Source organism: Phalaenopsis equestris, unplaced genomic scaffold (genome assembly GCF_001263595.1).
Source record: "Phalaenopsis equestris unplaced genomic scaffold, ASM126359v1 Scaffold000240, whole genome shotgun sequence".
Lineage (NCBI taxonomy): Eukaryota > Viridiplantae > Streptophyta > Magnoliopsida > Asparagales > Orchidaceae > Phalaenopsis > Phalaenopsis equestris.
The window spans coordinates 982875-1003539 of NW_018164682.1; the positions used below are offsets into that span (position 1 = coordinate 982875).

General features: G+C 35.4%; 1 protein-coding gene across 2 annotated transcripts in view; it reads right to left on the bottom strand.

Moving 5' to 3' along the window:
* Nucleotides 1-17380: 17380 nt before the first annotated feature.
* The window catches only part of LOC110024044 (bZIP transcription factor TGA10-like), a 6975-nt gene continuing 3690 nt past the window's right edge, over nt 17381-20665 (bottom strand). For both annotated transcript variants that reach the window (XM_020723767.1, XM_020723768.1), the window contains exons 10-11: nt 19733-19972; nt 17381-17945 (exon numbers count right to left, since the gene is read on the bottom strand). In XM_020723767.1, the coding sequence (XP_020579426.1) occupies nt 17796-17945; nt 19733-19972 (390 nt within the window). In that variant the 3' untranslated portion in view covers nt 17381-17795. The remainder of the gene's footprint in view (nt 17946-19732; nt 19973-20665) is intronic.

Consider the following 20665-nt stretch of genomic DNA (forward strand, 5'->3'; position numbering starts at 1 on the left):
GACTAACATCTCGCATCAAAACCTAAAATAAACCAAATTAGGGGGCTTTAGCTTGTCACTCTAAATTCCTCTAATTCTACACTCATTAAAGATTATTTTCCTATTTAGTTACACTCAACCATATGGACTACATTCTCATCCATAGAATCTCATGTGATTCTACCACAGTTGATTGAGACAACATCATCTCGGATCTTACATGTTCTCACAACAGATTTTAACATGAAAGTTGATCAAGTTTACATATAAATGAAGAACAAAGTAAAATCATCACAATTCTCACTCTACTCAATTACATATTCTACACATGCAAAATAATTCATTACAAGAGGGAAGAGTAAAGAAAACTACTCACTACACATGGAGAAACAACAAGAACTTTACATTGAACGAGACTTTGAAACCATACAAACAAAGTACTAAATTCAAATCAAAATAAAATAAAAATACTTATCTCTGAGAGAAATCAAACTCTCCTTGTATAGCAAAAGCAATGTCCTTACAATACTCTCCAAGAACAAAGTGAAAAGAAAAAAAGAAATTCTCACACTCTCTCTTTCTCTCTCACCTTGTCACCCCCCTTGGGTCTCATGTCCAAGTCTTCTTCTTCTTCTCCAAACCTTTTTCTCCTCTTCTAATTACTTGAAGTGTCCAAGAGTTATTCTAAAAATATTTCCAAGCCTTTTTTTATAATTTCCTAAGAGATGCTTAAGTGTCTCTTAAAAAATGTCCAAATTCAATAAATCTTCCAAAAGGTGTCTTAAGTGCCTCTTTAAAACTCCTTATAACCACCACAAATTCTTCTTAAGAGTCCATTTTATCATTTCCAATGAATTCCTCAAAATATGCACGAAGCACCGCTTTAAAAATAGTCCAAAATCGATGTATATTCTAGAATATATGTTGAAAACCATCTACGGCGCCTAAGCGTTGATTCTGGGGCGCCTAAGTGCCATTTTGGGTGCCTAAGTGCCATTTTGGGTGCTTAAGTGTCGAACATAGGCACTTAAGTGTCTGGTTTCGGCCTCCATGGCTTCGGTGTGCCCCGACTCGACTCGATTTGCTCCGATTTGCTCCATTTTGGTCCATTTTTGTTCCTTTTGCTCCAATCACTCCAAATTCTTCAATTTGATGTACCTACAACCAGAAGCACAAGAAAACATACATTTAAAATGCAATATCATCATAAACTTATAAAATGAAGCATAAAAATAGTTTATTTTTAGGTGTATCAAAATCTTTGAAACTTAAACATTGCTTGTCCTCAAGTAATACTACATCTTTAAATATTTTTAAAATCATTTATGTAGATTAGAGTTAATGGGTCATCCTTTAGAATTGCTAAAATTTTATTCAAAAAATGTGATAGTTAAAATTAGAAGAACTTATAGTGAATTAGACTGGTCCAGGGACTAAAATATTTATCATCAAACTTGGAAATTTGTTTTCCTATCTAGTTTAGAAATATATGCAGATTTTTTAAACTTTGGATCCTATGAACTTTACTTTCTAGACTTAAGAACTCTCTTAAAAATAATTTTTACTAATATTAGTATAAAAATCAAGCTTAGGATTATTCTAAGTTCTTTACTCTAGAAGGACTCAAGTGAAACAAATTTTTGATTGGGATTTCTCCTCAAGCTTCTCCTCACTTTCTTTCTTTTTTTTTTTTTTGCATTTTGTTTTTCTTTTTCAGGATCTTTTTGATCCATTCATTTTTTTTCTTATTTTTTCTTTTTTCTTATAAGTAAGGATTACTATATCTGGAGAAGTCCTTAAATAATTTTGAATTTCATTATCCTCCTCTAAAGTTAAAACTTATTTCTTTCCTTCACTTGAAAAGATGTGTATATATATATTAAAATACTTTCTAAAAAAGCCTTAAATGTTTGAAAATAAAAATTCTAAGAATCCTTAGTTTTTCCAATATATAATTCTTCCTACTAAAGATAGTTATTTATTTTTCCAAGTTCTCCACTAAATATCTTTAACTCTAGGTTCACCCTTTTCACCATAAATATCAACTAAATTTTTCGACTCCATTTTTATACTTAAAATTCTAACATCCTTAAGGTGACTCCACATAACAATAATCATTAGAAATAAAATAGAAATATAAAATAGAAATTTATTTGTGGAACTAATTTTTGATTAGGCACTAATCAGTAAGGTTTAAATTTGAAACATTTTTCTTTCTCCACCAAACTTAAGCTCAAACATGTGTAACAATGAAGTACAAAAATATGCAACATGGAAAGAACACTTTTACAATTTACTACACATCCTACAAAAATATCAACAAATAACACATGGTAGAATATTGCAGTAGAAAGTAAATCTAGTCTAAACATGCTTGACAAAACACTATAATGGAATTTTAAATAATAGAATAGGTACAAACTGAAGATTAAATAGGAACACATTTTAAACTTTATAAAGGAATTGTTGGATGCTAACAAGTTTAAAATATTAAGATAAGTTTTGTCATCTCCAATGACTAACTGACCACACAAACATAGACACACAAACTCCAATACATAGACTCACATATTCATAAACAATCAACAACTTAGGTTAACTCAATCTCCCTTCTATTTACATTTCCCCTCCTTACTTTCAATTTCTAACAGAAGAAACTACACTAATAGTGTGTGTGTATTATAAAACTTTATATGGTTATCACCCATAGACTAGAATTTCCTCATGTGTTGCCAATTTCAGGGTTACTCTAAGTCTAAGGTATACACAATTTGGTAAATAAAAATAGTGTAGTTCATCCAGATGTTGTTCACTAAGTAAGTTCATGACCTTACTCAGTGAACACAAAGTCGGATAAAGGAAGTAATAGAGTTGACATGGAGTGGTCCAAGTCCAAACTCTACATGCTTCAAGGTAATGCTTAGCTCCGGTTGAGAACTAAGTCGTAACAGACTCGTCAACCTGCTACTACCGAAAATCCTATACAAGCCTAGTCATGACGAAGGAATTGCCTCACAACATTAATCTATTCAACTCTTACACATCAAACACGGATCAAAGTCCAACATCTCACTATTATCTAATCCAACATAACAACAATCACACTAGACATGAAACAACAATAACCATGGGTTAACTCCCACGAAGCACTTGGTCTAACATCGATGACTCGATGTATCCAATGTTTACTCTAGTTGCCCCAGCATCAGAATCTCATTCATTTTGACTGTATAACATGGAATATGTCATTCAGTGATTTTGAATAACTTTTTTTAGGAGATCTTTTACCGATTTTATCATTCAATTCAAGTTCTTCTTGTGATTGAGTCGAATCTAAAGATATAAAGACTGATGGTGTATATGAATTCCCTAAATAGGTAGGCCTTAAAATTATATGGGGTACATTCATCTTAAGTTCATGAGATTTTTCAACAGATTGAATTAAAAGTTTACTATTTTTGGTAACTTCCATCGTTTCGCACCTCTCCTGAACATACATACAGCCTTCTTTAAACAACGTTTTCATCTCATCATGAAAGTCCATTTCGATCTCATATGTTAACATACTCTCAAAACTTTGTTGGAAATGATATTTACTTAGATAATCAATTTCATCGATCCAGAAGCAATCATTATCTTTTCTCTCAGCTGGATACTTCATAGCCTTTATAACATCAAAAGTGTCTTCATGGTCATTAATATTCATAGTCAACTCTCGTTTTTGTGCATCTATCATAGCTTGTCCAGTAATAAGAAAAGGTCGCCGCAAAATAATTAGATTTTCTTTATCTTCTTGTATATCTAATACAATAAAATCCATAAGAAAGATAAATTTATCCACTTTAACAAGCATGTCTTCTATAACCTCTTTTGGATAAATGATAGATCGATCAACTAACTGAAGGGTTATTGTAGTGAGAGAAATATCGGTTAAACCTAACTTTTTAAATATAGATAGAGGCATCACATTAATGCTCGTTCTTAAATCACAAAAAGCTTTTTCACATAATCTTTCTCAAAATACACAAGGAATTTTTAAGCTAGAAGGATCTTTAAGTTTCTTAAGAAGTTTTTTCTGAAATATAGCGCTGCACTCCTCACTTAATGCAACTGTCTCGTAATCCCCAAATTTCCTTTTCTTATCTAATATCTCTTTCATAAATTTTTATAACTTAGCATCTGTTTCAAAGCTTCAGTGAAAGGAATATTTATCGTTAACTTCTTAAGTACTTCCATGAACTTTGAAAAGTGTTTATCCAACTCATACTGTCTAAGTCCTTGATGAAATGGAGGTGGTGGTCTTTCTAAATTAATTTTAGTTGGAGATATTAAATTTTCTAGATCCTTAGAAACATGTTCTCTAGGTCTTTTAGCTTCATTTGTTTCTCTCATAACTTTTTTCTCTTTTCTAACCACACCCTCTATCTATCTTCCACTTCTTAATTGGATAACGTCTATTTGTTCATTATTTTTCTCTTTAGGGTTGATCTCAGTGTTGCTAGGAAGTGTTCCTTGAGATTTATTGCTAAGTGAATTAGCAATTTATCCCAGTTGATTCTCTATGTTTCTAATTGCAGCATTTTGACCTTGCAACAGGTTTCCCATTTGTAATATCACTACTTCTATAGATATCTTCTTATCCTCAAATTGTTGATCATTATAAGATTTTGGTGGATATGAAGGTCCAAAGTTTGTATTCCCTTGATTATTCCAACTTCCATTAGGATTTGCATGATTACTTTCATGATTACATTTGCATGATTACTTTCCCATTGTTGGTTTCCACCCTCAATAGTATGATACCAGTTAAAATTAGGATAGTTCTTCCAACCTGAGTTGTAAAAGTTAGAATACGGGTTGTTTATGATAATTAAAGTCTCATATGATACGTTAGAATCAATCATATGTCCTAATGAACTTTCCTCACTTACTGGAGTAATTGAGGCAGATTCATTCCAAGTTGGTCCAACTTCCTTGATATTGCAGCAATCTGAGATGCAAAAATTGTAAACGCATTTATACCACGAACACTGGCTACATTTTTAGAATTTACCCTTACAGAGGGCCATTGAAATTCATTTGTAGTCATTTCTTCAATTAACGCATATGATTCATCAAATGATTTTGACATTAATGATCCACCAGCGGCAGCGTCAATTATAGATCTAAGAGATTAACCAATCAAGCAGAGCATGGTGTGAACACTTTCTTAAGAGTTCTTTAAATCTTTCCCAAAGCTTCGTATATTTATTCCCTTTTATACTGACAAAATGAGATAATTAGATAATATCGTATCTAAGTTTAGTAGTCCTTGAAGGTGAAAAATACTTAGCTAGGAATTTCTGAGTTAACTCCTCCCAATTTTTAATAGAGCTAGGTGCTAATGAGTATAACCACATTTTAGCCTTATCCCTTAATGAGAAAGGAAAAAGCATTAGTCTAACAGCATCATCTGACATGTCGTTATAATGAAATGTAGCCCAAAGTTCTAAAAAATTTAATAAGTGTAAATAGGGATCCTCCAAAGGAGTTCCCCCAAACTGGTTATTCTGCTCCAGTTGGATAATTGTTGGATTAATTTCAAACGAGTCAGCTTCTACGATAGGGGTTTGTATACTTGAGTGAATTTCATTTATCGTAGGATTTACATAATCCCTCAATGATTTATGCTAATTTTCTAAGTTATTATTTTGAATGTTTTCATTTCCATTTCTAGTTTATATATATATATATATATATATTCAACACAATAAAAAAATTTCACACACCTTATTTTTCAACAAATATTTTTTTTTTCACAAAACTTTTTCATACAAAAACAAAACACTATTCACACAAAAACTGTTTTTACGACACTACAGTTTTCCAAGTCTAACACTAATTACTTCAACTAAAATTCTCCTAAAAGTCAAGATCAACCGTTACGATCCCTTGCAACGGGGCCAAAAACTTGATCCCAATATTGATTTATGAAGTTGACACCACTACTTGAAGATTTTAATCCCTGGTAATGGCACCAAAAACTTGATCCCAAATAAAGTAAGATTTCAATTTTATTTGTAGGGATTCTACGCAAGTATACGTATTGTTATCAAATAATATAGAGTTTTCTAATTAAGCCTCAAATATCGATCCCACGGAGATCGAGGTTAATCACGACGGCTTTCAAGAAAAGTTCTAGTCTATAATAACATGCCCTAGCTTGGAAGGTTGATAAAAGGTTTTATTTTGATTATATCTCACAATTATCACTACGATACTACTTCTACTACTAAACTAAAATACTTAGTGAAAATCTGAAAGTGAGGTCTAATATATTAAAAGTACTCTTCCTCATGCAATGAAATTAGTGACATGTGTAAAAGGTAAAACAAGTAGTGAGAGAGATTGTGACAAATAGGAGCAATTATTTTCTTTATCCTTACTAGACATGCTATAAAGAACATTGGTTAATATAAGGTTTGAATAGTTCTAAAGACGGGCTAGGCAGGGAAGATACTAGCTCTCACTCTAGAGTTCTCTCTTATCCATCCACCTGGAGGCTAACTTCTCGCATCAAATCCTAAAATAATAGACCAAATTAGGGGGCTTTAGCTTGTCACTATAAAGTCCTCTAATTTTACAACCATTAAAGATTATTTCTCTATTTATTTGCACTCAACCATATGGACTACATTCTCATCCATACAATCTCATGTGATTCCACCACAGTTGATTGAGACAACATCATCCCGGATCTTACATGTTCTCACAACAGATTTTAACATGCAAGTTGATCAAGTTTACATGTAAATGAAGAACAAAGTAAAATCATCACAATATATTCTCACTCTACTCAATTATATATTCTACACATGCATACTAATTCATTACAAGAGGGAAGAGTAAAGAAAACTACTCATTACACATGGAGAAACAACAAGAACTTTTCATTGAACAAGACTTTGAAACCATACAAACAAAGTACTAAATTTAAATCAGAATACAATAAAATTATAGAATACAATAAACTTATATATCTCTGATAGAAATCAAACTCTCCTTGTATAGCAAAAGTAATGTCCTTACAATCCTCTCCAAGAACAAAGTGAAAAGAAAAAAAGAAATTCTCACACTCTCTCTTTCTCTCTCACCTTGTCTCCCCCCTTGGGGCTCACGCCCAAGCCTTCTTCTTCTTCTCCAAGCCTTCTTCTCCTCTTCTAATTACTTCAAGAGTCCAAGAGTTATTCTAAAAACATTTCAAAGCCTTTTTTTTATAATTTCCTAAGAGATGCTTAAATGTCTCTTAAAAAATGTCCAAATTCAATGAATCTTCCAAAAAGTGCCTTAAGTGCCTCTTAAAAAATCCTTATAACCACAAAAAATTCTTTTATAAAGTCCATTTTATCATTTACAATGATTCCCCAAGAGAAGCACGAAGACCAGAATTTCCAAAGAGACACACGAAGCACCGCTTCAAAAATTGTTCAAATATTATGTATATTCTAGAAGATATGTTGAAAATAACTTTTGGCGCTTAAGCGCCCTCCTCTCTATCTGGTGGTGCCTAAATGCCATTTTGGACTCTTAAGTCTGGGTATAGGAACTTAAGTGTCTGATTTCGGCCCCCATGGCTCCGGCGTGCCCCGGTTCGACCCGATTTGCTCCGGTTTGCTCCATTTTGGTCCATTTTTGTTCATTTTGCTCCAATCACTCCAAATTCTTCATATAACCAAAAATACAAGAAAACATATCTTTAAAGTGCAATATCAGCATAAAATATAGCATGAAAAATAATACATTTTTAGGCGTATTAGCGACTCCGCGTCAACAACGACAACAATAGGCAAGACCGATGGTGCGATGACGATGATAGAGAAATAGCAGATAGGGCCGAGATTGCCACCGAGACTAGGTGCCCAAATCTAGCACCTCAATCCAAACACTGTCATAACTACAAAGTGGTAAATGCTAGCATAAAGAAGCAAGAAATCAAAAACTTGAGGCCTCAAAGGTAGTCCTAGAGTGCTTTAGTGCTCATCCCATTGTCGAAATGCTATAATAGTAGCATCATGGCCTGACAACCCTAACGGAACAATTATTCCTCCCAAATTTCAAAATTTTTAAAGGAAATGATGTTTTTGAATGTGTGATTTACTTAAGGGAAGTGCTAGAGAGTCTCAAGGGTCTTTTATTATACACTAGAGCAAGTAAGTAGTAAGTGCCAAAGTGAGTGTCATAGCTCATTTGAGTGTGGCATGAGTGTGAATGCTCACTTGGAGCAAGTAAAGACAAGAAGAAGAGAACAGTATTTGAGGAAGTTAATTGGATTAAAGAATCTTGGCTCTAATTTCCTTTTTTATGGTTTTATAATTGTATTGTTTGATGTTTGTGCAATTTAATAAAACGAAAAGCTCCAAGTTGGTGAACTATAAAGCATGTTAGGCTAGGGTACTAATCCTTTAGATTTGTAATTTATACTTTGAAAGATGAATTTTATTGTATGTAAATTTTCTTAGTTGTTTGTGTTGAATCTAACCAAATTTAGTGTTTAGTTGTGGCCACACTAGTGTTTAAAATATAGTGTAGACTAATGGTATTGAAAGAGTCTAAACAAGGATCAATCATAACTTGAATTTAGGGGAATAGCCTATTGCCCCTGAATTCTTGCAATCAGATAGAATAATTTGGACATTCAATCTTTAAAATCACTTTGAGCATATACATTTAGGTTTAGGATTTCAAAATTAAGGATTTTTAGATGTCGATAAAGGCTTTTAACTAAAATTGTACTCATTGACAACAATTTTTGAAATTGAAATAAATATATTAATGTAAATTAGAAATTATAAAATCAAAGGCTAAATTTACCTTAGTATTTTTATAAAATCAAAAGAACAAATAAAAATTAATATTTTAAAATCTAACATTTTGAATAGAAATTGGGTTATGAAATTTAGTGCCTAATTTAAGTTTTAGAATTTACCATTGAGCACTAGTGGGAACTACCTTGAACTCAATTCATTGTATTGCTTACATGACATGCGCATGAACTTATATTAGCCCATGCAAAATCGATTTGTATATCCTAAGCTCACAAAGCTTTGCTTACGAGGCAAGCACTCTATCTCTAGTGAGAGGTCACCATCAGCTGATGAACAAGTCAACACATTTGTGATTGCAATCACTAAGGAGTTGATGGCTCTCTTCTCTATTGAGCTACTCAACATAAAGTCGAGGTTGAAGTCCTCGATGGAGGAGATGATGGATGTCATCGTGGCAGAAAGGATTCAACAAGAGGTTGAATAGTTTCTATTTCTCTATATGTTTAGAGCTTGACTTGTATTTTTGTACTATTTCTACAGATAATCTTGTATTAGATAATTTCCTTGGATTAATTGTTATTTTTATTATTCTTTTATTTATTGTAGATATTTCTGTGTATTTTTTCTTACACTTTGTGAGATGTTATGGATATTCTTGTAATTTATTTTTATTTTCGATTAAAGGTGTGCAAAAATATGTTTGGATAGGGACACTTATTATTATTTTTTATTTTGATATAATTTTGCAGCAAATTATCAATTAATATTTCAACCAATAAAAACTAACCAACAAAATTTTGCAACCAGATTATAAGTGGTGGTCCGTCAATCAATATGATAGTCAACAATTTTGAAGGGAAAAAATATAAGTTAGTATGTCTCGATAACTTTGAAGGTGGGAGTGCTGAATTCTATTATTTTTTGTTTGTCAACTCTGTTGCTTATTCAACTGGAAAGTTGTTCCGATTAAAGTTAGGCTTCAATTTTGCCAGTAAACCCTAAACAGATAAATTTACGCTGTCAAAAAAACAATTCTAAGTAAAAAAATTACGACTGACCAATATCAACCGTAATTCCGTGAGACAAAAAATTTTCTTGAAAAAATATTCCCTTTACCATTGGATTTGTCCACGTATAAGACGTGACTTCTCCACAAATATATAAGCTCATATATATGATGTAAATGAGTCAAGTCGAATTTGAGTCATGCATGATTCAAGCTAGGCTAGTTTGTCAAAATAAAAGAGCTCGAGCTTGAACATGATTTTTGCTTCAATGTTGAGCTAGATTTTGGATTGCAGCTAACCGCAAACTCGTGAGTATTTTTCTTAGTTCTTTTTAAGCACTGGGAGTCGCCAGCTTATTTATTTATGTGTCATCATGTGATCTTATTATTTGAATAAATCTTCCTCTTGAATCATATAAATGATTTGAAGATGAGAGAAATCAAATAGAAAGGATATACGACAATAAATAGATAAACAAAAAAGTAGAAAAGAGACAGAAGGATGGATAATCCTTGTGTGAAGGGTTGAGAGCATATATTCAAACAATATTAACTCAAAGGGTCTCAACAACCGAAAGGGTAAGGTAATCTTACAAGGAAGAGGTAGTCGAGTCAGGTTCCACAGACCTATCATCTCAAGCTACTAGGACTCTAAGTCTACCTAGTCGTAAAGGTAGTCGACCCAACAAGTCCAAAGATCCCAAGTCAACAAACCGTGAATTGCGTCATCAATGGAGATCTTGATAGCTCTAAGGTCAAAGGAACAAAATGCTATAATATAAATATCAATTGGAGGTTCAAGAGGTGAGACTTACATCTACCGAAGTAGTAAGAATACCTACAGAAAGAGAGGAGAGAGGGAGGTTCAGCTACAAAGATATAAAATGCTCCCTACAAAAAGACTTACACCCATCTGGCTTGGAAGCCTTCTAACACTCTAGGTGCACTAGAAAACCTCCTATATAAAAAAATATGTTGAGTCAGGGTTGGAGAAGCATCGGGGCTTCTCCTCGTGACATGCAATTAACTAGAGTGGTCCTTAGATTGTGGAAGCCCTATTAATCATGACTTGGGTCATGCCCATGCAATGCGGCCTATTTAAAATTTGGTCTAAAGGCCATGCAATAAATTAAAAGTGCAATTTTTAAAAGTCTAGAATATTTTAATCCTAAATTTTAATTATTTTTAATATTTTCTGAGAAGTTTTGTAGAAAATTTATAATTTTAAACCCTAAAGAGCCTATATTGTGTTCATGGTTCCTAAGAAAACCACAAAAATAAACAATGAAGTAATTCAAGCATTCAAGCTTGTAGTAAGGCAGAAAATAAATCAAATAAAATATATAAAAGACCAAGGTCGTTGCCTCGGCAACCTATCCCAGAAAAGTAAAGGCGGTCAGACTCCTCATATGCATGTCTGGTCTTAATTCTATACATCAATATAAAAAACAAAATTAAAAGACGGGATACGAGTATCTACTTCTGGTCCCTCAACACGTGGTTCCCATGCCAGAAAACCTCAGTGTTTGTGCCTGTATCTTATTTATGCTACAAAACTCTCCCATGACTCTAAAAAACAAATAGGAAAAAAATAAAGACTCGAATTGCATGAAATTAAGGTTGGTGGGAAAGTCATGCAACATATAATGAGTCGTGTCTGGTGAGGGAACTAAGTAGCACCTGCAAGCAAATGTTAGCATGTAAATCATTACATGCTCCCCCTTTTATTATACATGTGTGTGTGTGCATAAACATGGGCACAGCTCCCTACAGACGAATGTCCTAAAACACTACCATGCATATCAAACATCCAGGCACACCAAAAAAGTTGGAAAGATGCCTGGTTAGGGCAACTAAACTAGCAAAGAAAAAATAGTTAAATATCAAAAAAAACTTCCTAGCACCTTAAATTCTAGCCTAGCACACCATCTAACAAAATGTGTCATAACCAGCACCTAAGTGCATAGGTTAAATTCTATTGCTATCGTATGACTTTGACGGGGTCACCAACCCAGCCATGTCTTAAGGATCCAATGGATCTAAAGCACATTGAGAGGAAAGTGGCATTTTAAAATAAGCAGCCTCACATATGACCTAACTTATATAATTTTAAAACTAGGTGTATAATACTTATAATAGCAAAAATATCCATTTTTATACTTTTAAAATAATAGACCATGGAATGCGGGTCCATAACGCATATTACACACTTTAGAGTCCTTGGATCCTTAGCACAATCATACTATTTATTGCTTGTGATACAAAAACTTGCATTGCTCGCTAAAGTATCATCACGGGCAATGCTCATTTGAGTATCATGACCAACAAGCAGGTCACTCTTCTAACGAGTAGGAAAAGCCATCAAGGCGTATGAGCAAGCTTAAAAACATGCAAAAATCCTACGTTGTGATGGGTTGATCGAAATACAAAACAATCACAACAGACAACCAAAAGGGGTGAACACACATCATGAAAGTGAGTGCAAGAATGCTACATGCATCATGACACGCACGGACGTATGCATCACTAATAACATACTACTTTACTTATAGAGAGGGATTATGCCTACTTAGGACCCGAGGCGCCATGTGATAAGCTAACACTAATTACAAATGAGTTTGTATTGAGTAAATGGATACATATAAAAAAAATTAACATCTTACTCGAGAGTCACTAATCAAGCACACATGAAAACATGCAAGAGTTGCAACATGCTTGCACAAGAATGGTGAGGGTGAGTGTGTCGTGGAAGCAGTGACTCAGAAGGAATGGGTGTGTCGTAGATGTAGTGACCCAATAGATTAGTTGTCACGGAGGTAGTAACCCAAAAGGGTGGGCATGTCATGGATACAACGAATCGACAGATGGGTATATCATGGAGACTGACCTGAAAGGGTGAGCGTGTCATTGAGGCAGAGGCTCGATGGATGGGTATGTCATGGAAGCAGCGACTTGAAAGTGTGGGCATGTCATGAAGATAGAGGCCCGAAGGATGAGTATGACATGGAAGCAGTGACTCGAAAGTGTAGGCATGTCATGAAGACAGAGGCCCGAAGGATGGGTATGCCTTGGAGGCAATGACCCAAAAGGGTGGGCATGTCGTGAAGGCGGTTGTCTGAGGCAGTGATCTGAAAGGATAGGCATGTCGCGAAAGCAGGTGCCCATAAGAAGAGTATTTTATGGAGGTCGTGACCCAAAAGAGTGGGCATGTCATAAAGGCAACACCTCAAAGGATGGGTATACCATGGAGACAGTGACTTGAAAAGAAAAGCATGTCATGAAGGCAGCAGCCCGACAAATGGGTATGATATAGAAGCAATGAAGGCAGCAACCCAAATGATGGGTATGCCATGGAGATAGTGACCTGAAAGGATTAATATGTCATGAAGGCAGAGGCCCAAAAGATGTGTATGTCATGGTACAATGACCAAAAGTGTGTGCATGTCGTGAAGGTAGCGAGCCAAAGGATGGGCATGCCATAGAGGCAATGGCTTGAAACGGTGGGCATGCCGTGAAGGCAACGACCCAAAAGAGTGTGATGACTCTCACCGGGGAGAATCACACAAGTGGGTTGAGTGTGTGAATGAACACTCAACGTGCAACTCAAGCAAGCAAATGACACTAACTATGCAAGATGTCATGCAAGACACACATCACGAAAAGAATTGTGTTTGGTCGCTTAGGGTATAGAACACCATTGGGGAGAATTAAATCTTGCTCTAATGGTGACCAAACACGAATAGAAATGAAAAGCGCACAATCATACACGTGCACATACATAAAAATATGTAATATAATGCAAAAACATACAAACATGCAAGTGATTAGTCGATCAGGTCGTGACGGTCGGTTGAACCAAAAAAGCGAGTGGATCGATCTGATATAATTGATTGGACCCAAAAAGATTGGTGATTGGTCCGGGTTGGCCGATCAAACTTAAAGGATTGGCTGTTCAACCGAGGACTACCAATCGAACCCAAAGTGGGTGATCAACATGTGGCAGTCGATCAATCCCCAAGGATTGGGTGATCGGTCCGGTACGGTCGATCAAACCCAAAGGATCAGTTGATTGGCCCAGAACAGCTGACCGAACCCAAAGGATTGGGTGATCGGCTTGAGACAGTTGGTCAAACCCAAAGGATAGAGTGATCGGTCTGGGAAGGTCGATCGCCAAGACAGGTGATCAACATGTATCAGTCGGTCAAACCTAGAAGATAGGATGATCGACACATAGTGGTCAATCAAACCCAAGAGATAAAGTGAATAGTCTAAGATAGTTGATAGAACTTAAAGTAGGTGATCAACACATAGCGATCGATCAAACCCAAATGATAGAGTGATTGGTCTAAGACGGCCAACCAAACCTGAATCAAGTGATTGACACCTAGCATTCAATCAATCGCAAAAGATGATGTGGTCAACAAATGACGGCCGATCAAACCCAAAGTGGGTGATCGACACATATCGATTGATCAAATCTGAAAGATAGGGTGATCGGCCCGTGACAGCCAATTAAACCCAAAAGGAATGGGGATCTGTCTAGGATAATCAATGGACCCAAAGTGTTCACGCAATCATGAATACAATATGTGATATGATTCACAATCCAAAAATGCCACAAATGGCCACACATATGTAATGCAACCTAGACGCTCGATGGTACATAAAAATTTGTCCTGATGACCTCGCATAGGTACCTAGGGTTGATGCTCTTGAATCAGCAGCATAGCCGCCTCTGACTTTGGCACGGAGATGCGAAAGATTTTACCCTCCAATTTCTCATAGTGGAAGTCATTCACCGTTCATAGAGCGGACTAACTACAAAGCTTTTTTTGTCATACGAACTCCCGCGATCTTGTAGGATTTGCTAGCTACAACGTTTTTCCCATCCTTTGATATTGAACTCAACCAACCCTTCCAAGGAAGATTAGGAGCGCCAAAGCCATAGGAAATTGGGATTCCAACCTATTGGGATTTATATCCAGAGCTCACGGAGAGTAATTTGCTCAGATTCTCTAGGAGCATCCAATGAAAGCTTTCTGATATAGAGCTCTATGAAATTAATCACCGATAAAAGAGAACATCACCGAGACTTGAGTCGGAAGGCCAACTCACCCATGTGGGCGACTGAACCCACAACACCTCACTTAAACTAACATAAGGCTAGCTAAGTAAGAAAATGCAAAGGTTGGAGAGGTTCTCACCACTCTAAAGGTTATAGATGCATATTTTCAAGTAGAAGGAAGCTCTCCTATCTGTAGGAGAGAAGCTCATGTCCTGATGGTTCCGCGGCAATCCTCCGTCGATTTTTCATTGAGCTAGGAGGATGCTCTCCTCATGATGATCTCCTCATGCACACTCGAGAGATGTGGTGGAGGAAGACAGATGAGAAGAGGAAGAAGAAGAAGGAGGAGAAGAGTAGCTCTTCCTCCTCTCCTACTTTTTAAAAAAGGGAGGCCTTTCCCGACAACACCTCTCACGGCTCTCCCACGTGTCTCTCAAATGCCTCTTCTAGCTTTCCCTAAAAACTCTCTTCAGCCGTCCTTCGATGAAAATGAAGAGGGAGAAGGAGACAGAACCTGAGCGCCAACCCTAGAGAGCTCGAGAGTGAGAGGGGGAAATGAGGTTTTTGCCCAGTTTAAGCTAGTGCATCTTACAAATTTATTGAAAGGCCCCTGGTAGAACTCTTAGCATGCTTCGTAGGGTAAAAGAGGTATTTCACACCCTCTTTTACTGTCCCAAGGCTCATCAGCACGACCACTGCCATTCTAACAAAATGATGTAAGAAAACAATCATATTATGTCACCAGGGAAGGAACCGAAGCCTAGACGCCTGGTCCCTGGAACCTAGACGTCATTCTAGCGCCATGTTGCCAGGCTCGTGGTGCTTAGGCACCAGGTTTAGAGCCAGACTTACGTACTCTCATGAAAATGCTGATTTTTAGGTTGTTTTGGGCTCTTAGGCCCCCAGAACTGGCGCCTAAGCACCCAGACGCCAATGACTGGTGCTAAACTTCTAATGTCTCATGTTAGATGTCCAGAAAAGGCACTTTGGGCGCCCAGGCACCCGATGCCGGCACGTAAGCGTCGGTCTAGCCCCGAAACCTGATTTTCATCGGGAACGCTTTATAGAGGATTTTATTGATCTGTAAGCTATGATGGACTCCATATGAGTGAAATATAATCCCATAAATTCAAATTTGAGTATTCTCATCGATTATTTGCCAAGGAAATTGTTTCCAACATTCATCCTTAGCCACGACGTAGGTAGGGTGTCCTAAACACTAACTTTACCTTAGCACGTGTAGGAGGATGCCATGGCTTACCTTCACCATGGGAGGCTCCAAAAAAACATGTGGTAACCTCTAAACACCAAGATGAACACAAAATATGTTCCATGTTTTAGATGAACCTTCCCAACTGCGGGAGATAAGGTTAAATCACTATCAACCCTAGCTCTTTTCTCTGAACATGTGCTAAAGAGTCTCAGGTTTGGTGTCTTGAACTGTCAAATGATACGGACGAACCGTATATCATCTCGAACCACGCAGGCGGACACCTTACACTCGTGACATAAAAAGATTTATGCCAGCAGTAAGCTTGAATGAAATTGACATGAGAGTCACCGACGAAGTCATCTAAACGATCTATGGAGAGCTCACTGGAGAAGACATTGACGTGACTTGAATTTGACTAGTTGAGCCAGTTCGAGAGCTAACAAGTTGAGTCTCAACAAGCATGAGCTTGATTTCGCTTAACAAACAGCTTGCAGCTCAATAAATTTGACTCGTGAGCTCATTATTGTGTCTAGTTCTAGCGGCACAACTTACTTATACGCCTAGCCATATCTTGCTAGTGAAACTTCATTCCATAAATGAACTGCTCATCTAACAGTGATGTGATATATCCTTCGCCCGGACCTCGAATAGCTTTGTTTGTGATTCTTCCTAGTATTTAGGGTGTTTTTGTAGCCTTCATCTAAACATAAGTTGGACTTATTCCAGACTTAACTTGGGTTGAGACTTCTTAATTTGCTTAGATGATAGAACTTGGACTTCTATATTTTAAATATGAAAATGTTTTAGCTTTTTCTCATTAAGTATATTTTAGGCTTCATTTGTACACATCTATTTCTAATCTTAATAATATTACTAGTCTTCAAATTCATGTGGTCTCTAATCCCCCATCAAAAAAAGTAAACTAGTACTTCATTATTAAATAAAAGATTTGCCATGAATACGTACCTAAGAAATAATGTGTAAAGAGTTGACAACCTTAAAAGCACAAAAACCTTGCGACTTATTCAACTTCCACATCTAAATTAGTACATATCCTTTTTATCATACCTTCAGCTTTCATCACTCAGCCAAACTAATAAAGCTTTAAAATAAATCATAAATAAAGATGATATCATTATAATCACAGCCATAATGAGATCAATCAAAGACCAAATTAAGACATCACCAGCTAAAATAAATTATAAAAAAAAGGAAAAAAAAAAGAGAGAGATGTTACTTGCCACCATACACCAAAATTATTCTTAAGGCATGCTTCCATTTCTGTACCTACACTAACTTGCTATATGGTCATCACTCATCATGTCCAAATTTCATCAACTAATTCGACTACATTCATCGAAATGTGTGCTAAAATGAGTTACTTACAGTGTCACAATTTTTAAGCAAAATGCAACTAGAGCACAAATTCTCTAAGAAAAGATCAGAAAAAGACTGCCCAACGTTCCCTGGAACACAAGGTATTAGATAGCTCAAAAGTTTCCTTCCATAGAAAGGTAAATGATGAGAACTAAGTCTCATTATAATCCATACTCTCAAAGGTATGTATACACCTATCTATACATTTATCTGCCAGTCAAATTAAGGAACCTAATCTAGCTAGCTAAAAATTATGAGCTTCAAGAACATGAAGCTGGCAATCATATCTAGCCTTTTCTTTTCTTCTCTCTGATTTGTTTTTTTAGTAATTAAACAGAAGGGCTTGCGGGCTTACTCCTGTCTTGGTCTGGCAAGCCAAAGGGAGCTGAGAGCTCTGAGGCGATGGAAGTACTCAGCAATGGAGAGGAAGCACCGTGCAGCTTGACGAATGGTCAGGATCTGGTGTAGCCTGTGAAGTGTTTGCTGCCTCAATCCATCTGCCTGTAAGCAGACACAAATCTTTCAGAATTTCTTTTAAGTTTTATGCATTACTATAGTCTTAAATTCTATGCGTATATTTGATAAAGTTTGTGATTTAATATTTGATGTTCTTTGATCAACATAATTGGTGTTATGGATCACTAGCCTCTGTAGGTGGCATTGGTGACCATGAGTTTGTTTAGGTTATATTATTTAAATTTAAATTTGTATCATAGTATGGTCGTACGGATTTGTTTGGTTATCTTTTCATGGACAGGGGACCACATTTTCATACATCTCATTTTGGTGACACGGGGTTCATAATTGACCGTCCGGACGTACGGATGTCCTGATGCAATATTTTTCTCCTATGCCAACATAATCTTTTGTTTCAAATTCTATTTTATTAACAAGAATGATGACTGAATGACATTTTCTTTATTTTATCATTCTGCTTGGCTTTGAGAAGTTTTTGCAGTTGGTCAACTATGCAGTTTTGAGGTCACAAGTACTTTTAAAAGATGGATGCGTGCAGCTTTTGATATCTTGCCAAGTTTAAATAGTTATGTCCTGATGAACTGATGATGTATTCATCGTCTCATTTTTTTTTTATTTAATTTTCTTAAAAGGGACACATTAATGTAAATTATAAGCTTTTAAAAACAAAGTACATATACGCAACAAAAGTTCATATTTTATTGTTTTTTTAGGTGAGTGATTTAATTACAAATATTAGTGTTCTCTGGGAATGTGAGGCTTTCAATCAGAGGTAAAGCTCTCTAAGGTGATATTACTTTTGTCATCTCATGTGATTTTAGATGATTTAACATATAAATTACTTAATTTCATCGTGTAATTCCCTATTATTATCTTAACTATCAAGATCATGAAATCATTGCCATTCTACAGAAGATGTTAATGATGCAAGGCTAATGCTATAATATCTTTGATGGCTTATAATTTATTACAAGTAAATTTTTCAGTGGAGCATTTGCCTATAAGTCTTAGTGATAATAAGATCATTATAAGAGTTTTAATGTTAAGTTCAAGTTATTATTTTTTGATAGAATAGAAAGAATTGATATAAAAAAATGTCATTTTTTTCTCTTTATTAAATGTGAGTTTTCTTCACACTTAAATCTTCCAAAACCATTTTCTAAACTAGTCTAAATATAAAAACTCATATGTTTAAACTTTCTGGGAGCGATCAGACTTCCAAAATAATAAAAAATTGTAATAGTCATCGCACCTAAGTTATGAGTAGATTATTTTTAATCAGTTTATCAGCAGATTATTCAATAAGCTGCAGCTGCCCCAAACAGATCCTAAATCTCCACAACATTTAAAACACGTCGACAAACTTTCACTTTTCCCATTTAGCTCCTATCATCATTAACATTAATGATTGTAACCACTTTTTTTTTATTTTCTTCTTATGTACCAAACGAGCAGTTAATTTTACTCGTAGCCTGTCCACAAATTTCTCCCATTGTTGTCCCCCAACTTTAATTTGTTAAAGCTCAATCATTTTTTTCAGTAGAAAGTGGTTAGAATAAGGTTTTGGAAGGTCTGCTCTTGATTATTAATATTAGACATTCAGTATTTTGATTCCGTCAAACCAAAGCAATTAACCAATATTTTAGCTCCATCTTGATCACCTAACAATTTGATATAAGCTTGGAAATAAAGAACTAGAAATCCTCAAATCAAATCATTTTAAAATTATTAGGAATTAATGATGGTTTAATCAGTCAATCATCTTGATAAGGAAAACTTAAAGGCCTGATCTTAGAGAATTGAAAACTTACTTGTCTGACAAAACCTTCAAGAGTAGCGAGCTTGTTCATGGCAATGGCCATATGGCCCATGTAATTAGCCATGTTGGAAGGGGAGCTAAGAGCATCGGAGGCAATTGTGTCGGAGAGAGATTGATGAAGGGCTTCAAGCCCTTGGCTTAGTGCTTCTTCTGTTTCCTGTGTTGACTGCTGCAGGCCACATATTCCTAATATCTGCTGTTCTGTTAATGGTTCTATATGACTCAATAGAATCTGCAGTATCATAGCAAAGAGACCATATATTCTTGGCAAGATAACTAGGAAATAATTGATTGTAAGTGCTTTGATTTTGTCTTCTAAAAGAAGAAGAAATAGCTTGCAAAAACAGTTTTTTACAGGTTTAGAGTGTATGTCTAATTAACATCTTGAGCTGAATATTGATGATGATATCTGAGCAAAAATTTCATGAACTTGCAAGGAAAATAATTGAGTTGAAGTTTAAATATCACCAAATTTTATATTTCTTGTTAGAAATAAAAGAAGGTGGATTAGTTGCATGTTCATCACATCTCATCTTAATAACATTTAACAGAAGTATAATGCATTTGATTTTTATAAGAACCTGCAAATAAAAAAGGCATAAATTGAGGATACCACATATTGATATATATCTTATAATAAAAAATTAAAGAGCATTATTTCTAAGATATATTCTTCCCATTTTACGTTGTGAAATAAAAGATTAAATATTGCTGTTTTCATCATATAGCTTATTTCCTCACTCAAAGGCTTCAACCCGTGATGAAAATATATGAGAACCAGAAGCTATCATACTAGCCTAAATTTCGAGTACCACCTTCTTAAGCTCAATTGTGTCAGAGGGGATTGGATCCCTGATCTGAGGGGTCTTATACCGTGGATGTCAAACGACATGACGGGTACGTTATATATATATATATATAGCGC